General features: G+C 38.9%; 1 protein-coding gene and 1 long non-coding RNA gene across 2 annotated transcripts; both read right to left on the bottom strand.

Annotated features, from left to right (window-relative positions):
• Nucleotides 1-26: 26 nt before the first annotated feature.
• LOC143890177 (uncharacterized) lies at nt 27-448 on the bottom strand. The gene is made up of 3 exons (XR_013255137.1): nt 348-448; nt 153-261; nt 27-70 (listed from the first exon to the last, which is right to left on the bottom strand). It is a non-coding gene; the product is annotated as an uncharacterized LOC143890177 (long non-coding RNA).
• Nucleotides 449-18,072: 17,624 nt separating this feature from the next.
• LOC143891435 (phosphoenolpyruvate carboxylase kinase 1-like) lies at nt 18,073-19,614 on the bottom strand. The gene is made up of 2 exons (XM_077396005.1): nt 18,798-19,614; nt 18,073-18,412 (listed from the first exon to the last, which is right to left on the bottom strand). Exons 1-2 carry the CDS (start codon nt 19,570-19,572, stop codon nt 18,357-18,359), a joined length of 831 nt encoding a protein of 276 aa, XP_077252120.1. The 5' UTR covers nt 19,573-19,614; the 3' UTR covers nt 18,073-18,356.
• Between the last annotated feature and the right edge of the window lie 1,141 nt (nt 19,615-20,755).

Here is a 20,755-nt window from a genome sequence, read left to right on the forward strand (position 1 = left end):
AATTGCCCAAGAAAAAAAGGACTATCATCAAATTTAGAAAGTGCACTTTCTATGTAATCGAGAGATGCACCTGATACAGATTATTGGTTTGTAATTTAATTTCTTGCATAGTCAAATAAAATGCATACAAAAAAAAAAGTTTTTAATCTCACCAACTTCAGATTCTGCATCTCCCTTGGAAGCAAATGAGCTAAAGACGACTTTAATGAAGGAGTCACTATAAGAAAGCAACTCTTTAGCAAGCTCTCTCTTGGTGGGACCCTACAGTTTTCACCGCGCCATTGTCAAAATGTTGAAGATAAACAATGATTAGCATCTAAGTTCCAAATAAAATTTCGTCATCTTACAACAGGGAGAAGTGCAGGGCCTTCAAAGTGGTTATCAATATATTTAATTAGATCCAAGCTCTCCCCTCGGATTTCGTTATTATGCTCAAGTGCAGGAACCTCTAGAAAGAAAATTTTATAAATATGCAGTGTTTGGGAAAAGGATTTCATCAGATGCAGTGTTATTTTTCCTGTCTAGATAAAAATTGTTGTTTAGTATGTCAATAAAAAATGAACAGATGAATTTATGCAGATGTGATTAGAACAGTAATCTTGTCCAGAGGTGTTACTATGTCATTGAGTGGTAAGCTTCAAAACAGAACATGGAGGTAACCATTAAGCCCAAACAGAAGAAATCTGGAATAAAGGAAATACTAAATACCTTTTTTAATGGTACTAAATACTAAATATCTTATTGTGCATAAATATAAGTTTCAACAAGTTACTTCCTTGAGAATTAGGCTATACCAAGTTCAAAATCAAAAATATTTTGGAAAAGTATGGCCGTCGATAGCCATAGATGTAGGAGATACGCAGGTAAATATCTGCAAATGCCAAAATAATCTAGAAAACTAGCAGTATCTAACTGATGTCATTTAGCAAATCATCAATATCTGCAAAATGATGTATGACTATTTCCTTACAATTCAACCATACCCTAAACAAATAAACCACGTCAAAGCTTAAAATTCTCAAGCCATATAATAGACTTCTTTATTGTGGGAGCCTCTGCAATCGGATCATACAATCCTGCATCAATTAGGGAACGAATTATAGAAAAAACTCCATGGAACAATCCAGGGTATAGAAAAAATGTCTAACTAAGGCTTTGTTTGGATTGCAAGAATTATTTTGAAAAATTACGAAAGGAAAAACAATGCCACAAAACAAAGAACCCAAACCTAGAAAACAAACCCTAGAAAATAATGAAAATCTTACCCAATTTCATCATTGCCATAACAGAGCATGGAATACAAAGGAATCTCTGTGAGAAAGAAAGAAAGAAAGTAAGAGAAAATAATAAGAAAAAAGAAGAAGAATGGTTTTACCCTATTTTTTGGACGATTGAAACACGGAGAAATCGATGGAGAGATGGAGAAATGGCTGTAGAGATGGAGAAATCGCTGGAGAGATGGAGAAATCATCAAAGGATGGTGGAGAAATCGAAGGAGTGGAGGGGAAAGAGGGTTTCGCACGGCGGGAGGTTAGGGCACGATTTTTTTCTTTCGTGTGTTTTGTTCTGGCTTTTAACGCGTAGTCTATTATAAGCGTGGGATATCAACGATATACAGCAGCGGTTTATTGAAGACCGCATGCAAATGTTGACTTATAGGAGCGGTTTTCAAGACTGCTGGTAAGGGACCGCTGCTATAAAACGTATTTGTTGTAGTGATAGCTGACTAGCTAATTGTCAGTGGGGTGCGTAGTTACAGGGCACTCCTGATAGATACACCTATATGAGTGAGGAAGTGTGGCCGCTTCCTATGAGAATGAGCTAATTTCTCTAGAGCGCTCATGAAAACAGGACATAGCGCATGGCCGAAAAGTGTGACACCGTATGAACTTGCGTATGCCTTCTGTGTTGTGTGTGTGGTATGTTGTCTCAGTTTATTACTAAAAGTGCTTGGTTCAAGACGTATGTTCACCGAGTACTTGATAAACTCGATATACCTACACTAAGTAAAGGTTCAAGTCCAAAATACACCTCTACTGATGCATAACACATATTGCCTTGATCAAATCTATTTACATTTATGATTTATTTATTTCTTGTAATTTTGAATTAGTGGGGGATTGTTGACTTTTATGTGAAAAAGTCTTTTTTGTAATTCAAACTTACAATGGGGTGTTTTTAGTCATTATATGTATGCTTTTGGGCTTCTCCTTCAAATTACTTGGGCTTCCCTCCAAAAGGACTAAAGTCATGAGAAAACTTTAGTCCTAAATGGGAAGTGTGAGAGGATGAGAGTGGCCATATATATATATACTTTCACTCTCTTAGCCTTGTGAATGAGTAAGAGGTCATGGGGATCCTACGTGCACGGATTGCCCACTTGGGTCCGGTGGGCTTTCGATCTTACCACACACGCGCGCAGCTCGGCCCGGCGCCTCGCGGCCGACCGCACGCGTGGACCTAAGGCTTTTCTTTTTCTATTATTTATTTTTTCCTTTTAAGGTCAAGAGTTTATTTATTTTGTTTTAACTCTTTTTTACCGTTTGAGATTCCTTGATTGTGGTTTAGTGACCGTTTGGAAAACGTCTCTCACGCACAAAAAGAGTGCGACGTTTCACCCTAACGTATCAATTACCTTTCTATAAAATCGATTTAGAGAAAACAGAAAGATATCCTTGACGGATTCTTCTTCTGCTCTTTCTCTTCTCTGGTTTTCTGCTCAAGGCTTTTGGCAAATATAAGCTAGTTCTTAGGCATCCGGGCCGTGTGAGTGCACACCCCTGGAGCGAGAGTTGTTGTATCCTGGAGGCATACGCCGAGACGCCCATCTGCACCGTTGATTTGTCATAGTGGGGGCGAGATTTGCCTTAAGGACAGCGAAGATTCTTCGTGCCTCAACTCGATAAGTGATCTAACGATTTCTCTCTTTCTTTACAGATTATTATTGCAGAAAATAGTATTATTGATTTCTATCTTCAAGTTGTGAGGTTAATTTGTTATAAGGTATTCTCGAATCCTAAATTACAGATTTGCACATCAATTTTCTAACAGATCCTAGCCCTCCGATCCATATAGGAACTGCATATTGTGGAGACCTCTATAGATCGGAGGGCTAAGATCATCCTATGGAAATGATTTTTGGGGAACAACCTATTTACGTCGTGTTCCATCACATGGATGGTTTGGATCATCCTATGATGGGGTCCGTCAGTACTTTTTGGATAGAACTGTTGAATTGAAAAGGAGTAAATTTGAAATTGAAAAATGCTAAAAAAAAAAAAGTGTGCATGATAAGATCCGTAGATCTGAGACCAGTAATGCCATGTCTGGAGAAAAGCGGTTAATAAAACCCTGATCAGATCATCCTCGGTCATTGATCAATGAAGCCTCCTTTAGGACCCGTTTGTTTTTGGATTCTATGAACGGATTGTGAGTCAAAACTACTAAATAAACTAAAAAATGAATGTAATTTTGAGTCCAATAATAAGTTTTGGATTGAAAATCGATTTTCAAAATCCAAAACAAACAGGACCTCATAAGCAATTTTGGGTCAAAATCCCAAATAAATAGAATGGATGGCCTGCTCAAATTGTTACAAGCAAACCGTAAGAATGAGTCACTCTTTGCTTTAGCATACATCTAGTTAGGGTTGCAACTCGGGTCGGGCGGGTCGGGTTTTCTAGATCCCTACCCTACCCAAGAAACAACCTCGGGTCGGGTTTTTTTGGGAAAACCCGTGATTCTTAAACCCGGCCCTACCCGAGATAATTTCTCGGGTCGGGTTGGGTTTTTCCGCATTGCCGCCTCCAACTTCATGCAATGCCCTCCTTTTTATTCCAAATTGTCCTAACTCTAAACCTGATTTTAACATGTTGATTGAAACATGCTGATAAGTGATATGATTAGACAAAGGGAAGTAATATTTACGCCCCTTTTGATCACCAGTGACACCCAGCGTTAGTGTATCAATGGCAAAAGGGAGGCTAATGTACTGTATCTCAGAAAATTCTAGTGGCTTGGATTGCAAAGTGCACTGGCAAATGGGTATCCCTGGTGATGAAAGGGGCGTAAATATCATTTCCCTATGATTTAAACATTTTCTAATTCTCAATGAACTCGTTAGTGGCCAGACTGATCTGTAAGCTTTTAAACACTACTCACTAAATATTTATGCAAAACACAGGTTCTGAGGTTCAATAGAAAACGAATGCAGTCATGGCCTCTGTTTGCCTATAGAGAATGACATAAAATTATTTTTGTGGTGGTGATATACTAATACGTATCCTACAAACATGTACATGAATGGAAATCATGAATAAAATGGACAATCAAATATGAGTAAAGATTAGGGCTGCAACTCGGGTCGGGCGGGTCGGGTTTTGGAGAACCCAACCCTACCCGAGAAATATCTCGGGTCGGGGCGGGTCGGGTTTTTTTCCGGAAAACCCACGATTCCCAAACCCGGCCCTACCCATGATAAATCTCGGGTCGGGTCGGGTTTTTTCACGTTGACGCAATTTTTTAAGGAAAATTCTTGTTTGGCAAGGCAACTCAACTCATAGAAGTAGAAATTACACTCACATTACACTTGAATCAAACAATGATGTAATTACACTCACACTACACTTGAATCAAACAATGCCGTAATCAAACAATGTTGTAATTACAATCAAACAATGCTGAATCAAACGCTTGAATCAACTCAACTCATAGAAGCAGAAATTACACTCACATACAATAACAGTGGGTGCGTGGGTTTTCACTTTTAACTTTTAACTAACAATAGAAAAAAATGAACATACTATAACTTATGTAACTCGGGTCGGGTCGGGCCCCTTCAAACCCGGCTCGACCCGAGATTCATGCGGGCTTTTGAATGCTCAACCCGGCTCGACCCGAAACCCATGAAACCTGAACCCAACCCAGGTTATTTCGGGTCGGGTCGATGCGGGTCGGGTAAAACCCGGCTCGAGTTGCAGCCCTAGTAAAGATGCCACTGTAAACAAATTAAAGAATTACAAAGATTATTTTATGCAAGAAATAGACCTTCTTATGACTTCGATGGCCATCAGAGCAATAAGCAATTGAGGCATAAATGCGAGAAATAGACCTTCTTTCGTTCTAAATTACCCATATTAATGTTATTATTTATAACGTATAATATTATAAAAGGAATAAATGCGGGTTTTCGTGCGGGCCGGGTTTTCCACCTTTAAAACCGGCCCAACCCGAGAATCACTCGGGCTTTGGAAAAGCAAACCCGGCCCAACAACTTACCCGGCCACTTTGAACCCGACCCATGCTTTTTTCAGGCCGGGCTGATGCGGGCTGGGTAAAACCCGACCCAAGTTGCAACCCTACATCTAGTAGTGTGTTCCGATCGTCAAAACGGTCATTGGGTCACCACAATCAAAGGAAGACCCAATTCCCTACAATTAAGGGATTTAGCCTCTAGCTCAGTGGTCAAGGCTTTGTTCAATTCAACAGTACCAACAAAAAAAAAAGTGTCCCTGCCATTTATCCCAAAAAACCCAAATCTCGTGATTGAGACTGTAGCTCAATTGGTTAAGGATTTGACTTTCAAACCTTGAGGTTGGAACTTGGAAGTCCAATCCCAGGTTACCTATAAAAAAAACCAACACTCCCGTTTAACACCTTTTAAACGCAACCCCCATTCGTCCTCCCTTACATCACTCCTCTTACATCATATTATCCCACTACTACATCACCAATAGGAGCTTGTCACTTTGGCCGTGTTTGGCAACCTTGAATAAATATTCCATGGAATATTTGTGGGGTCCTGAAAGAGACTAGAGAAGGACAAACTGGAGAGGTGGGAGAGAGGGAAGTTAAAAAAAACTGATAAAAATTAGGAAAACAAAATACCAATTTTAAGTAGCTATTATTTTTTCAATATTTTTCAGGGATTATTTTCTACTCTCTATCCTCTCCCACCAACTCAAGTCTATTCCTCCCTCTCCCTCCTTCTCAGACCCTCTCACACCTTGGCCAACTATTATTTCATGGAATGATTTTTTGGTGGTTGTCAAACATTGCCTTTATCTCTCTTCATATTTATCTTTAAAACATATTAGACAACATAGATCCTCAATTTTACATTTGAAATGGTTGTTATCTAGCCAAAACTCAATCAGAATTTCTCAAAATTTTACTCAATAAAAAACCCCTCTTTATCCTTTTTGAAATTGCCGACTAAGTAAAGATTGTCTTTCAGGGGCAGGACGAGTGCAACCTTTAGTTCATTCCAGTCATTTACTTTTCATTATTTATTGGGAAAATTCTAAAAAAAATGTGATTTTTAACTGAAAATCTAAAAAAAAAGGGTTGAGTTGGCTAAATTCTCAAAAAAGGGGTGAAACACATCCCAAGGCATGTTTAAAGACAAGAATGCCCTTGAGTTGATTTTCCCTCCATCTTTTTGAGAAACGGATCCCAATGCATTTCAAAAATCCTATTCACCTTTTTTAGATTCTTCTTCCCTATGCCTAGTGTTGAAAGTCTTGACTTTGGTAAAACTCCATCGTACAGCTCCCTTCTAGGATGAATTCAACCCATATTTTCCAAAATACACTATAAAGCCCATACCATAGGATGATCCAGACCGTCCAATAAAGCCCATACCATAGGTGTTGCCCCAAAAATTATTTCCATAGGATGATTCTAACCATCCAATCTAAAGAGGGACTTAGATTATGCAAAACTTCTACAGATTGGATAGTTGGGATCATCTATGGAAATAATTTTTGGGGCAGAACCTATTTATGTTGTGGCCCATCAATTGGGCGGTTTGGATCATCCTATGGTGTGGGCTATATAGTCCATTTTGAAAAATACGAGGTGAATTTTTCACTGCCCTTCTACAAATTGTGTTCAATTACATAAATACCTTTGGCTTTTGACTTAGTGGTAGGGAAGACCTATATTGTTTCTTCATGAGAAAGAGTTTTTATATGGTGTAAACCCATATTCTCCAGCATTTTTCAAAAAAGTATTGTATGGGTCACACCATAGGATGATCCAAACCGTCCATTAGATAAGCCACAATGCAAATAAGTTGTGCCTAAAAAATCATTTCCACAGGGTGATCTAATGAAATACAATGCAAATAGTATTGTACGGGTCACACCTGAAGGTCGACCTTTTTACATTCTTCGCAAACAGGTGTGAATTTGCCATAATAGGTCGACCTGCAGGTCAACCTTTATAGCATATGTACAAACAGGTGGGAATTTGCCTTGATAGGTCGACCTTTTCAGTATTTGACCAAACAGGTAGGAAGACCAATTACAGGTTTTCATAAATTCATTGCAACATTAACACCCAATGAAGTACTATTAGATTGTATGAAGCAATATTTCTACTCTGGAACCACTATTTATACCTTGGAACCACTATTTATAGCTTGGAACCACTACATAATGGTTAATAGTGGTTCCTATGTATACTTAGTGGTTCATAAGTATAATTAGTGGTTCCTCGATATAATGAGTGTTTCTGAGTGTTTAAAACCCTATAAATACAGTCATTCTCACAAGTATTAGGCAATCTAAACTATGAACCACCATAACATCCGAGTGTTTAGAAAACTATTTAACCCACTGTTCATAAATTCATTGCAACATTGACACCCAATGAAGTACTATTAGATTGTGTGAAACAATATTTCTTCTCTGGAACCACTATTTATACCTTGGAACTACTGTTTATAGCTTGGAACCACTACATAATGATAAATAGTGGTTCCTAGGTATAATTAGTGGTTCCTAATAGTCGGTCCTAGGTATAATGAGTACTTCTGAGTGTTTAAAATCATATAAATACAATCATTCTCACAAGTATTAGGCCATCGAAACTATGAAGCACAATAACATCCGAGTGTTTAGAAAACTATTTAACCCATTGTTCATAAATTCATTGCAACATTGACACCCAATGAAGTACTATTAGATTGTGTGAAGCAATATTTCTATTCTGGAACAACTATTTATACATTGGAACTATTATTTATAGCTTGGAACCACGACATAATGGTAAATAGTGGTTCCTAGGTATAATTAATGGTTCCTAAGTATAATTAGTGGTTCCTAGGAATAATGAGTGCCTCTGAGTATTTAAAACCATATAAATACAATCATTCTCACAAGTATTAGGCCATCTAAACTATGAACAACCATAACATCCAAGTGACAATACACCATACATCCAAGTATTAGGCCATCTAAATAATACACCATAGCATTGTAAAGATGATGATGACAATAACAAATGCCTAACAAAATCATAACAAATCTCTAACAAATAAACAAGATGATGACAATACACCATAGCATTGTAAGGAACATGTTAAACCTATGCAAATGTATCACAATGGACCTACTTGAGAAGCTTAGGTTTGATAGCCAAAGAAAAATAAAAGATCATATAAAATCTACATTTTAAGAGAGGGGAGTTTCACCCCTCTGCAATGGAATTTCGTTTGGGTTTTTTACAGAGACAATGGAGTTTGATTTTGGTATGGGGAAGAAGAAGGTAAAAAGGTTAAAAAGTTAGGTGAAATACATTGGGATTTGTTGCGTACTTTTTTGGAGGGAAAACCAACACAAGGGCATTTTTGTCCAAAAACACTTCTTGGGATGCATTTCACCCCTTTTTGAGAAATTAACCAACTTAACCCCTTTTTGAGAATTTTAGATAAAAATGATATTTTTTTGATAATTTTCCCTTATTTAAATTATCATCATTGACATTTTCAATTTATATTTCTGTCATTTATATTCCCACACTTTCCTTTCAAACGGGCAGCGCACGCACCTATACTATATCTTAGGTATTTATATATTTATATGTGCCAATAATGGTACCTCTTCCATAAAATAAACATTGAATCACAAGATCAAGACCATACAAATAGACTATAATTCTTGCACGCTGGGCTAGTCTTTGGACCATGGCATGAGACGTGGGTGACGACTGTGACCCCGTCTTTTGACCCAAAATCTTCAATGTCACGTGTGGTTTGTGACAAGACTATGGGTTTATACAGCAAGGCTTCTCATTATGGGCCTGATTAAACGGGGGGAAACGGATTAATGAGAGTTTTCAAAGTTGCACCGAAGAATCTCATCTTTTAGTCGAAGTGCGAGGTGAAAATCAGGAAACCGGCGAAGCAGGGTCAGGTCGCCGAATGGGACTTTTGGGATCTTTATTTATTTTTCTCATTCTCTGCAACTAAAAAGGGAAAGAATATTCTCATTACTCCAAAAGCTTAAGCTATTGGAGATGGTGTTATTTAATCTTTAAAACTTCATATATAATGGTTGCCAAACACGCCATAAGAAACACACATTCGCTGCAACCTCACTCATAAATATCCTTCTGATAGTGAAGTCTCATCATCCTGTCCTAAAGCCTCCTCTACCACCCACGAGCCACCTATTAACACAAACTCCAACAGTCTAAGCTTTTGGAGTAATTGGTTGTTTCACTTGGTATCAGAGTAATTGCCTCATGGCAAGTCCTGAGTTCAAAACCCAACAACTCCTTAATATTAAAGGTCCACATGTATACGACCAATCCCTCCCTCCCCCCACCCCCCCAAAAAAAAACAAAGAAAAAGAAAGGGGGGGTACCACATTTCAGGGGGAGTATATTGAAGTATAAAGGATTAATTAACATCAACTCTAAAAGTTTAAGCTCTCTCTCTCTCTCTCTCGCAGCTAATGTGTCCTCAGTGTTATTGGGCATCTCCCCGGCCCTGTTTGGATTGTAAAAATTGTTTGCAAAAGTTTGAAAAAGTTAATTTTTTACGAAGCTTCATTTAGAGGGACCTTCAAATCATAATGATATGCCTCTAAATACGCTAAATCTTATTATTTCCTGCTATATCATGGAAATGAAAATTTTGTATTTCATGCTATCTGATACGTGAAGTTGCAGCCATGTGCTTGTACGATTTGAAATAGCATTTCATTCTTCACGTACGGTTTATTTCCTTTGCGGTTTGATTTCTTTAGTAGTGGGTTTTCATGTCAGATTCGAATGTGAATAATTTCCTTAATTCATGTGCCACCATGCACTGATTTGAGTCAATTTTCAAGAAGGTCTATAATGTTACTTAGGTGAATATCTTTTTCTATATTAATATAATTTTCCCCCCCTCGTATGTCAAAATAAAGACTTGACTTTCCGAGAAAGCTATGGTTGCCAGAATTTTTTTGGTTCTTGGGATTTTTGTGGAACAAAAAACTTCCTGGGAGATTGGTGGGAAAAAAAAACTCCCTGGAAGTATCCCGATAAAATAAAAATCCCATGTTTGGTTGACCGGACTATGGTGGGAAAATTGTTTGGTTGCTTGAACTGTTGGGAAGAGAAAAAAAATCTTCTGCAAGCTTATTTTTGGTTCCTGGGGTTATTTTTTTCCTTCCCGGAGTTTCGTGCGGGGTTATTTTGGTTCCTGGGATTATTTTGGGCCCACCAACCAAACGTGGGTTTCCTGCGAAAATTCCACAAAAGTCCCAAGAATCAAAAAAATTCCGGCAACCAAATATCAAACTTCTTGCTTTTTCAGCAAATATCAAAATTCATAATTGAGCATGACTTGGGCAAGGCTCTAGTAGAAAATAGAGAACGAGTATTCAGAAAGTCACTTTGGATCGATGGTATAAGAGAGTTTTTGGATCACACGAGAACATGTACCAAAAATAAAGATAGTTGATCTTGTAGATTATCATGAGGTGACCAACATGATATTGGTTCCATTCCAAATTGAGATCTCATGTGTAAGATAAAAGACTGACAAAAAGCTTTTTTCGGTGGAACACTAATGCCCTATTGGATAGTAGGAATTTTCTGAAAAAAATTTTGAAAGAAAAAATGTTCTAAATGTTCCTACTATTTTGACACAAGAAAAAAGATAACTTGAACAAACCCTACTCATGTTTTACTTAGAGGGACTTTCAATTTATGATAATATCCCTCTAAATTAATCATAATTATATAATTTTCCTCTAAATCATGGAAAGAAAAGTATTTCCCAAGAAAAGAAATTCCATAAAAAATGTTGTTCTGCAATCATACAGGGCCTAAGGGCACATTTGGCAACCATGAATAAAGATTTCATGGAATCCCTGTTTTCCTAGTGAGAGAGAGGGCATAAACGGTGGGGGAGAGAATAGAGAGGGCACTAATTGGTGAGGAGAGCAAGGGATGGCATTGGAAAAAGGGAAAAAATCCATACTTTGAACAGGGAATTTCCACCCTGCTTTTCAACCCTTCTTGGTATCAGATGTATCCGTGTCAAATCTAAGTCTCTTTCTCAGGGAGAGTGTCTCTTTCTCAGGGAGAGTGTTACGTACCCAAGATTAGCTGAAAGATCTTCTTGATTTCTTTAGTAGTAGATTTCCTTATTTCTTGCTATAGCTAGGATATTCTCCTTAATATTAGTTTCCTTTTATTTTTATCTTGTTCCCTAAGTATCCCTTAGAATTTAGGAAGTTTGGATTGTTTCCTAAATAGTAGAAATGCTAATTCTATAAGTATGTAATCTCTTTCTTTTTAACATATGAATGAAAAAGCAAGGACTGTTTTAGGAGATTTGGCCATCTCGAATAGGCCTATGTTGTTTCTTTCTCTCTAATTTTTACTTTTATCCAAGGGGTCGTATCATCTGGTATCAAAGCTATGGCTAATGAAAGTCATGCTACCCGAAACCAACGGATGGAGACAGAGATTCGATCTCTTAAGGAAGGCTACGAAGCGCACGGACGTATTCTTGAAGATATTCTAAAGAAATTGATGGCCTTAGATGCAACATGCCAAAGTTTAGTCGCATCAAAGGTTCAGGACGAAGTTGATGATGCCTAGCACCACAAGTAAATCAAGGAAATCTTGAAGATATGCAGACACATCTCCGTACCCTTCGTCTAGAATTTCCTATATTTGACGGATCCGATCCAGCCGGGTGGGTTTTTAGTGCTGAACAATTTCAAAGGTTCAATAAAATACCCAATGAGCGTATGGTAGATTTGGCATCGGTCCACCTTACTGGGGATGCAATACCATGGTTTTGTTGGATGGAGAAGACCATGGGTGTAATGGCATGGTCACAATTCAAGCATGCTTTATGTGCTCAGTTTGGGCCGCCCGGAAGCGACGATCCAAGAGGAGCACTATCAAAAGTACAACAAAATGAATCTGTTCGGGAATATCAGTTGCAATTTGAGCGATTGGTCAACCGAACTGTACGATTACCAGAATCATTCTTAATCGAATGTTTTATTTCAGGGCTTCGTGACGATATCCGGGCTGGCGTTAAAATGTTTCAACTGATTACTCTCCAGCATGCTTCCCAACTAGCCTTGTTACATGAGGAATTATCTCTAGCTAGTGGTTGGTACTCGCGCCCCCCACTACCAAATCCATCGATGTCTACTCCTACAGCGGTTGCCCTCGTGAAGGAAGGACCATTACCAGCAAAAAAATTAACACCTACCGAATTGATCGAGCGGCGCAAGAAAGGGTTGTGCTATAATTGCGATGAGAAGTATAGCCCACTCCATCAATGTCGAGGACAGTTGGCGATATTAGAAGGATTTGGATTTGAAAACGAGCAAGAAGAAATAATACAAGTAGAAGGATCTTAGTCCTTGAGGACAAGGACTCTTAAGAGGAAGGGAATGTTACGTACCCAAGATTAGCTGAAAGATCTTCTTGATTTCCTTAGTAGTAGATTTCCTTATTTCTTGCTATAGCTAGGATATTCTCCTTAATATTTGTTTCCTTTTATTTTTATCTTGTTCCGTAAGTATCCCTTAGAATTTAGGAAGTTTGGATTGTTTCCTAAATAGTAGAAATGCTAATTCTATAAGTATGTAATCTCTTTCTTTTTAACATATGAATGAAAAAGCAAGGACTGTTTTAGGAGATTTGGCCATCTCGAATAGGCCTATGTTGTTTCTTTCTCTCTAATTTTTACTTTTATCCAAGGGGTCGTATCAGAGAGAGAGACTTAGATTTGACATGGATACAACTAGGGGTACAACTCGAGTCGATTTTAATGAATTTGGTTTGAGATTTTACCTTAAAATCAGGTCGGGTTCATCTTTTTTTAGCAAAAGCTCAACCTGACCCGACCTAAGTTGCGCCCCTACTTAGATTTGACAGGGATACAACTAGGGGTACAACTCGGGTCGCTTTTTATGAATTCGGTTTGAGCTTTTACCTTAAAATCAGGTTAGGTTCATTTTTTTTAGCAAAAGCTCAACCCAACCCGACCCAAGTCGTGCCCCTACTTTCTGTCCTTTAGACCCCTCGCTCACAATAGGTAAACAGGGATTTCGTGAAATCATTTTTTATGCTTGCCTAACATGTCCTAAATGAGGTATAATACGTATAAGAATAATGATATTGTAACGGAGAGTGGAACAAAAAAATGGAACTGAACAAATAGCTTTTTCACACGTTATTCCCTTGTTTTTTGGCTTTTTTCCATAAAATGACAAAACTACCCCTCCTATGCCATGTGGTTAGCGGGTTATGCTCAGCATAGGCTCGGAGAGTAGTGGAATAAGAAGTCAAAGGGGAAGAGACGGGTATTGGATTTTAGGGGTGGACATGGTTCGGTTCGGTTCGGTTTTGGGGTATACCCAGAACCGAACCATATATAATTGGTTCCCTGAAATTGGAACCAGAACCGAACCATATAATCTGGTTCGGTTCGGTTCTGTTCTGGGTTTACCCAACCTTCACAAAATGTAGATATTTTGCCTAATCGTATTTATAATCGGTTCGGTCCTGTTTATATATGAACTACAAAGACTACATGCACGAATTTGGAATAATCAGGCACAAATTTACACAAATTTGCACAAATTTGGGCAATGGAAAACTTATATATGACCTACAAACATGCACAAATTTGGAATAATCAAGCACAAATTTGGGGGGTGAATGAAAATTTTAAAGGCAACGCAACACGTTAAAGAGGAGTGAATTAAAAGGGGGTGGGCTGATTTTATTAAACGATGAGGCATTGGGTTTTAAGGTGAGGGTCGGTTCTCGGTTCGGTTTTCGGTTCCGGGATCCCAAACCCAGAACCGAACCGAATTTCCATCGGTTCCAGGATATCAGAACCGGAACCGAACCATATAAATATGGAACCGAACCGAACCGAACCATATGTGCCGGTTCGGTTCGGTTCCTCGGTTCGAACCGGAACCATGTCCACCCCTATTGGATTTGTCTAGAATTACTTCTCGGAGAATAGTGGAATAGACTTATAGCACTGTGGTTGCACCACATAGACTCGGAGTGGAGGAGAAAATGTAGGGGTGTCATATGAGAGAGAGAGAGAGAGAGGGAGGGAGAGAGAGGCACATTCCCAATATTTTTCATATGGGGGGGGGGGGGAGAGAGAGAGAGAGAGAGAGAGAGAGAGAGAAGCACATTCCCAAGATTTTTCAACCGGTTGTAAGAGAAAAGAACGGAAAGCGGACAATGATTGCAACGTAGTAAGAATTGTGGATACCTTTCATCTTACCTACGAAACACGCATGATTCTTGAAAAAATGGTCCACAAAAGACCCTAATGCCATTGCTGACAAAATCAGTACTTGTCATGATTCTCTTTTTAGCTGCCTTTTTTTTATATTTTAGTATTATCTTCGGGAGAAATTAGGGCTGCATTTAATGCATTTAACGTCCCCCATTGAAGAAGATGTCATAGTTTCTAGAGAATTCTAGAACAAAAAGGCCATAGTCATTGATGGTAAATGGACGGCTCAGATCAATTTTCCAACTTAGGGTTATATAACAGCCAAAAATACAATTAAAAGAGGGGACTTCTAAGGTTTGCAAGGAGAAGCAAGAGAGATGAGGCTGAGATGCCATCTTCGGCCTTCCTTGGTGCCTCCAACTCCACCAAAATCCACCATCGCCCCTCTTCACCTGCTCATAGCCACCTCCATCACCGCTAGTCACCTCCATCTCTAACCCAATCCCCATCTCCATCCCCATTTCTCTTCATCTTCCACAATCAGCACTCACACTTCCCCTGTTCAAAATAGCCCAAACCCATTCCATCATATACATAAAAAAAAATAAAAAATAAAATCCAAAGACCACTACCAACCCCATCATCCATCCTCACCGTCTTTCTCTCTGCCTTTGTTTTAAAAGGAAGAAGAGGATCTCATATATTTTAGGGTTTGCGAGTTAATTTTGTAAAGAGAAGGTAGAGGTATGGTTTTAGGGTTTGGAAAATTTATTCGAGGAGTAAGAAGGAGAAGAAAGATAAAGTGCTGCAATAAAATGTTCAGATTTACCGGATAAACGAATACGGATAATATCTGAATTCGAACAATATTCGACGGATACGAATTCGGTAATAGATATTAAATATCCGTCAAATTCGTATCCGAATCCAAATTCAGATACTTTATACTGTAATCGAATTCGGATATAGCCATATCCGATTCGAATTCAATCCGTTTACACCCCTACAGGGGACACTGGCGTGCTGCACAAGGCCACCTTGGCTGTCATCATTTGGTTTGTTTGAACATGTATTTAAACCCAAAAAATCTTGGGTTCGTTTTAATCTTGGCTGTCAGCAATAAGCAGACACGGGTGGATCCTTGACACGTCAACATATTTTGATGGAACAGTGACGTATTTCTTTACAGTTGGCTTTGGTTTGGTTTGAACATGTGGTTGAACTCAGAAAACCTCGGGTTCATTTAAATCTTGGTTGTCACCCATAAGCAGAGACTTTTGGATCTTTGACAAGTGGACATATTTTGATGTACTTGAGATATTCCGTTGGTGTACTCAAGATTCCGGCTGCGTACTCGATATATTTGAACATGTGTTTGAGCCCAGAAATTCCAGCAGCGTACTTGATATTCCGGCGACGTATTTTATGTCCCAGCGGCGTACTTGATATGTTTGAACATGTGTAGGAACCCAGAAATTTTGGTGGCGTATTTGATATTCTGGTCGTGTACTCGACATTCCGGCGGCGTACCAGATGTCTTGACCCGAAGAAGTTAATACACAAACTGTGCACCGACAACGTTCCTTACAATCTTTAATATTAGCGTGCGCTTTACATAAGGGAAACAACGTTTATACGTGATAACGACATCGTCTATTTGAAAACGCCAGTGTTATCCCCTTTATTTGATATGTATGGGGATGAATGTAGAAAGGAAGCGAGGATTACTTGTGCAATTCATCAGCGTCCCATGCATTAACGAGGAATGAGAGATGCATTAAATGCAGCCTCATTTTCTCACTAAGAGATACTAAAATAATGAAAAGGGGGCGGCAAATAGAATGATTGAGGTGTATTGCTTGCACCAAATACGAGGAGGCTATGTGGACTCTGCTTCTATCAGGAAGGGCATTAGGGTTATTTTCGGACCACTTTTTGAAGAATCGTCTGTCGATAAGATGAAAGTTGCCCGCGTTCCGTACTATGTTGCAATAGATGCCCACGTTCCGTACTTTTCTGACATAAATGCCACAATAAATAATAATTATGTCATGAACATGTCTAGGGGTATCTTGAAAATTCATACAGACCAGGAATGGCATTTAAAATTCCTTTAAAATGCCGACATGTGTAGGGGTATCTTGAAAATTCAATACAATATGGGCAACCAAACCAGGAATGGCATTTAAAATTCCTTCAAAATGCCGACGGATGCGGAGACAATGTGCAATCAAACATTGTTCTTCTAATTTATTTCATTTTAAATCTTTTTTTATTGAGATGATTAGAATAAAGTAAATGGGCATAACATTGTTTCTGTCCTTCTTCATCATTATAAAATTAAACAATAGATTAAGGGGACTGATATCCATATAAAAAAGTGTGCGGTGGCAATATCAAAATAGGTATAGTGAGGATACCAATATACCATACCCTTAGGCCGTTGGTCTCCCAGAGGAAGACAATGAAGACAAAATATAAGGAGTGGTGATTCTTGACTTCTTCGGACTATACGTACGTAAATTCACTTCTCACAGTCGAAAACGCAGCCCCAGCCCCAACTGCTAGTCTTCCGTTTTCCACGTTGGCATATAAATTTGAGCAAACGAAGGAAAAGTGGGGAACAAGAAACTGAGTTGATTTAGCTTTCCCAGCAGATGGCGAGAAAAGAAGGTCATGTTCGCTTTTTATGAAAGAGAATAATCCGAAGCATATCCAATTCAAAAGGGCCCACCCACGAAGAGAACCGCAAATTTCGCTATTGTTTTTTTCTCTTCTATATTAATTATTTGGCCAGTGATAAATTCAACCCCTTCTATGATGAATTCACCCCGTATTTTTCAAAATGGGCCGTACAGCTCAAACCATAGGATGATCCAAACCGTCCATTCGATGGGTCACAACGTAAATAGGTTGTGCCCCAAAAATAATTTCCATAGGATGATCCCAACCTTCCGATCTACGGAGAGACTCACATTATGGAAACTTCTATAGATCGGATGGTTGAGATCATGGTTTTAAATTTCGTCCGAAATCCAAAATTTCATACTGAAATTTCGGATTGGATTTCGGTCAAGACCGAAACCGAAACGTTCAGAAACCGAAATTGGCGAAACGTAACAAATTTCAGCGGGATTTGGAAAAAATTATTAATTTTTATTCCTTTCCCGTTACCAAAATTTCGGCAATAATTTCAGCCCAAAAAATCGACATTTCGAGTGTCTTTACCGAATTTAGGCCAAAATTTCGGTTTCGGCTAGGTTCGAAATTTCAAACCATAGTTGGGATCATCCTATGAAAATTATTCTTGGGGCACAACCTATTTACATTGTGGCCAATCAAATGAACGGTTTGGATCATCCTATGGTGGGGGCTGTACCATCCAAATTGAAAAATACAGGGTGAATTCATCATAGCAGGGGGTGAATTTATCACCGCCCAGTTGTTTTCTTCTATTTTCATTCATTTTTCGTCACCAATGACATCGCGCTGTGGATGATACAACCTCCAAAAAAAAAAGGCAAACTCTTTACGCACAGACAGAAAATAAATACATAAAAGAAGAAAACATAGAAAGGATTCATCTCATACGTAGAAATATACATCTCATATCCGTCGCAACAAAGAACTTGGATCGTATATACAAGTCTCGTATTCTCCCACCAGATACAGATCAAAAAAACAAAAGAAAAGAAAGGAAGAAAGCCTTGATCTTCGATTTCAAGTTTCCTGCGGAATACGGGTTCTGGAACCTTCTACAACCTTCCAGAAAGAACCGTATACGGGCCAAAAGTGTATATGTACGGTATGTATACGGTTTATGTTATTATAGTAGAAAAGCTTCTCAGGTTAGATCAGTCACCATTCTCGCCTCGCCTCCACTTGTTATCCATCGATGCCCTGAAATTAAAACCGAAACAAGAAAAAATAAGTCTTTGAAACCCTAAAAATAAGACGATAAAACCCTAGAAAAATAAAGGAATCAAAGAAAGACTAATCGGTTACTAAGAAGCTCCTTTTGAGATTTCGGAAACGATATTGGTACAAAAATGGGAAATCGGTAAAAGACTCAATTGAAAAATACAAAAGAATCCATGAAAATCAAGAAATCAGCTAACAACAAGCTACACAAAGATCAAGCACTCTGAGACTAGTAAAAAAGGGGTCGGGAAATCTAATAAGATGAGATTTCTATCGGAAACCCTAAAATTCAAAGAAAACAGAGATATACTAGATTCCACAAGAGAAAACGAAGATTAAGAAGGTTCAAAGAGGAATTACTTACTGAGAACTTGTTCGGCAGAGAATCTCCTCGAGACATCCTTACAAAGCATTTTCCGGATCAGATCTTTAGCTGATGGAGACACGGAATGAAAAATTCGAGTCGGAAATCGAAGATTTCCACGAAGAACAGCCTCAAAGATCTCTCCGGCAGTCTCGCCGTAAAACGGCGGGATTCCGGCGAGCATTATATAGAGAATAACTCCGGCACTCCATACATCAACCTTCTCGTTATAATCTCTCCCTGAAATTACCTCCGGCGAGACATAATACGGAGTCCCTACGATTCCTCGCACAGATCGCTCGTTGAAACAATCGGCCGATCCAAAATCGGCGAGTTTTAGCTTATTCCGACCGTCAAAGAGGATATTTTCCGGCTTAATATCACGGTGAACGATTCCTCTCCGGTGAATATGAGCGATCGCCTCCATTAACGGCGACATAACTCCGGCGGCCTCTTGTTCGGAAAAAGTACGGTTTGAAATTCGATCGTATAGATCTGGAGAAGAGCAGAGTTCAAGAATCATGTGGAGAAAAGCTTCGTCTTCGTAAACTCCGTAGATCTGAACAAGGTTAGGGTTTCCACTCACTAGATGCATGATTTTTGCTTCTTTTTCAAGGCATTCTCGATCTATTGCATCGGTGAGAAGACGTTTATCGATTGATTTGCATGCAAAAGACTCGCCGGAATCAGTTGAAAAGCACCGGAAAACGGTACCGAATTTTCCCCGGCCGATCTCCTCACAGATCTGATAATCCTTTTTCAGACTCTCGCTCATTTCCTTTTTTCTCCTCTGTTTTTTCTGTCAACAAAAACACAAAAACCCTGACCTTTATTTATAGACTAGAGTTTGGAATTTTTTTAAAGGATATTCGTTCGGTGTAGATGTCCAATGAGACTATTCCACGCGATCAAAAGTTTAGGTCTACTTTTTCTTTTAATTACTGAAATAACCTTTTCAAACAGAAGAAAGACTTCTTTTTGAAATAGGAATATTCTACCGTGATTGTTACTTTTTAATCTGAAGATGCCGGCAGTGCAACGGGAGGTTAGTTTGGTAATTTCGGGAGTAAGTTTTGAATTAATTAAAAAGGAGATTTAACTACGGTTTTTTAATTTGGTTAGGGGAGAGATAGTTGGAAGTATTGATGAAAAAAATCTTAACTTAAATCAAATTTGAAGATTTTGTTGAGCGAGAGATCTAATCTTAATCATATTTAGATTGTGTTGAGCGAAAGATGGGGATTTTGCAGTTGGCCACATCCACTTGAGTAACAAGTCGGGTCGGGTTGGATCGGGTTGAGGCCAACCCTAACTCTAACCCAACCCGAGATAGCATTCCCTCAACCCTAACCCATCCCTTCTAACCTGAAATCGGTTCATGTTGAGTCGGGTTGGTTCAGGTTCACCATGGGCCAAACAAAAAAAATACAATAACCCAAAGAAAATTAAGATAAAATTAGAGGATGGAGGTCGGATTCGGGTCGGGTCAGGCTGCCAAGGTCTCAACCTTAACCTAACCCAAGTCGAGGAAATGCCAACCAAACCTGACCCAAAATCAGGTTGAACTCATTCGGGGATCCGGGATGAGCACGACCAGTAACAAATTTTCTGGTGGGACCCACCATGCATGGGCCAGGATGAGAAAATCACGTCTTCTCCACGAGCAAAAGGTTTATTAATTAGATGGTTAATATTATTCCATAGTGCGAACCATTATTGTTTGAAAAGAAAATCAACAACAATTTGAAGGTTGCGTCATACCATGCGTAAGACGGACAGGTGTGCCTTGAATGGGAAGCGTGTGCGGCTCATGAGTCATGCCAAAGACAAGGGTGAGGGACGATCCCAGACGATCATTGGGCAGTGGGTTGCACCTCCACTACGGCATAAACCGCGAATCCACGTCATTTGTTGTGTTGTTCCATTTTGTTTCCTAGTACTCAAGTAGTTTGATTGTT

Source organism: Tasmannia lanceolata, unplaced genomic scaffold (genome assembly GCF_043159265.1).
Source record: "Tasmannia lanceolata isolate RefF3 unplaced genomic scaffold, GAP_Taslan_0.1 ptg000013l, whole genome shotgun sequence".
NCBI lineage: Eukaryota > Viridiplantae > Streptophyta > Magnoliopsida > Canellales > Winteraceae > Tasmannia > Tasmannia lanceolata.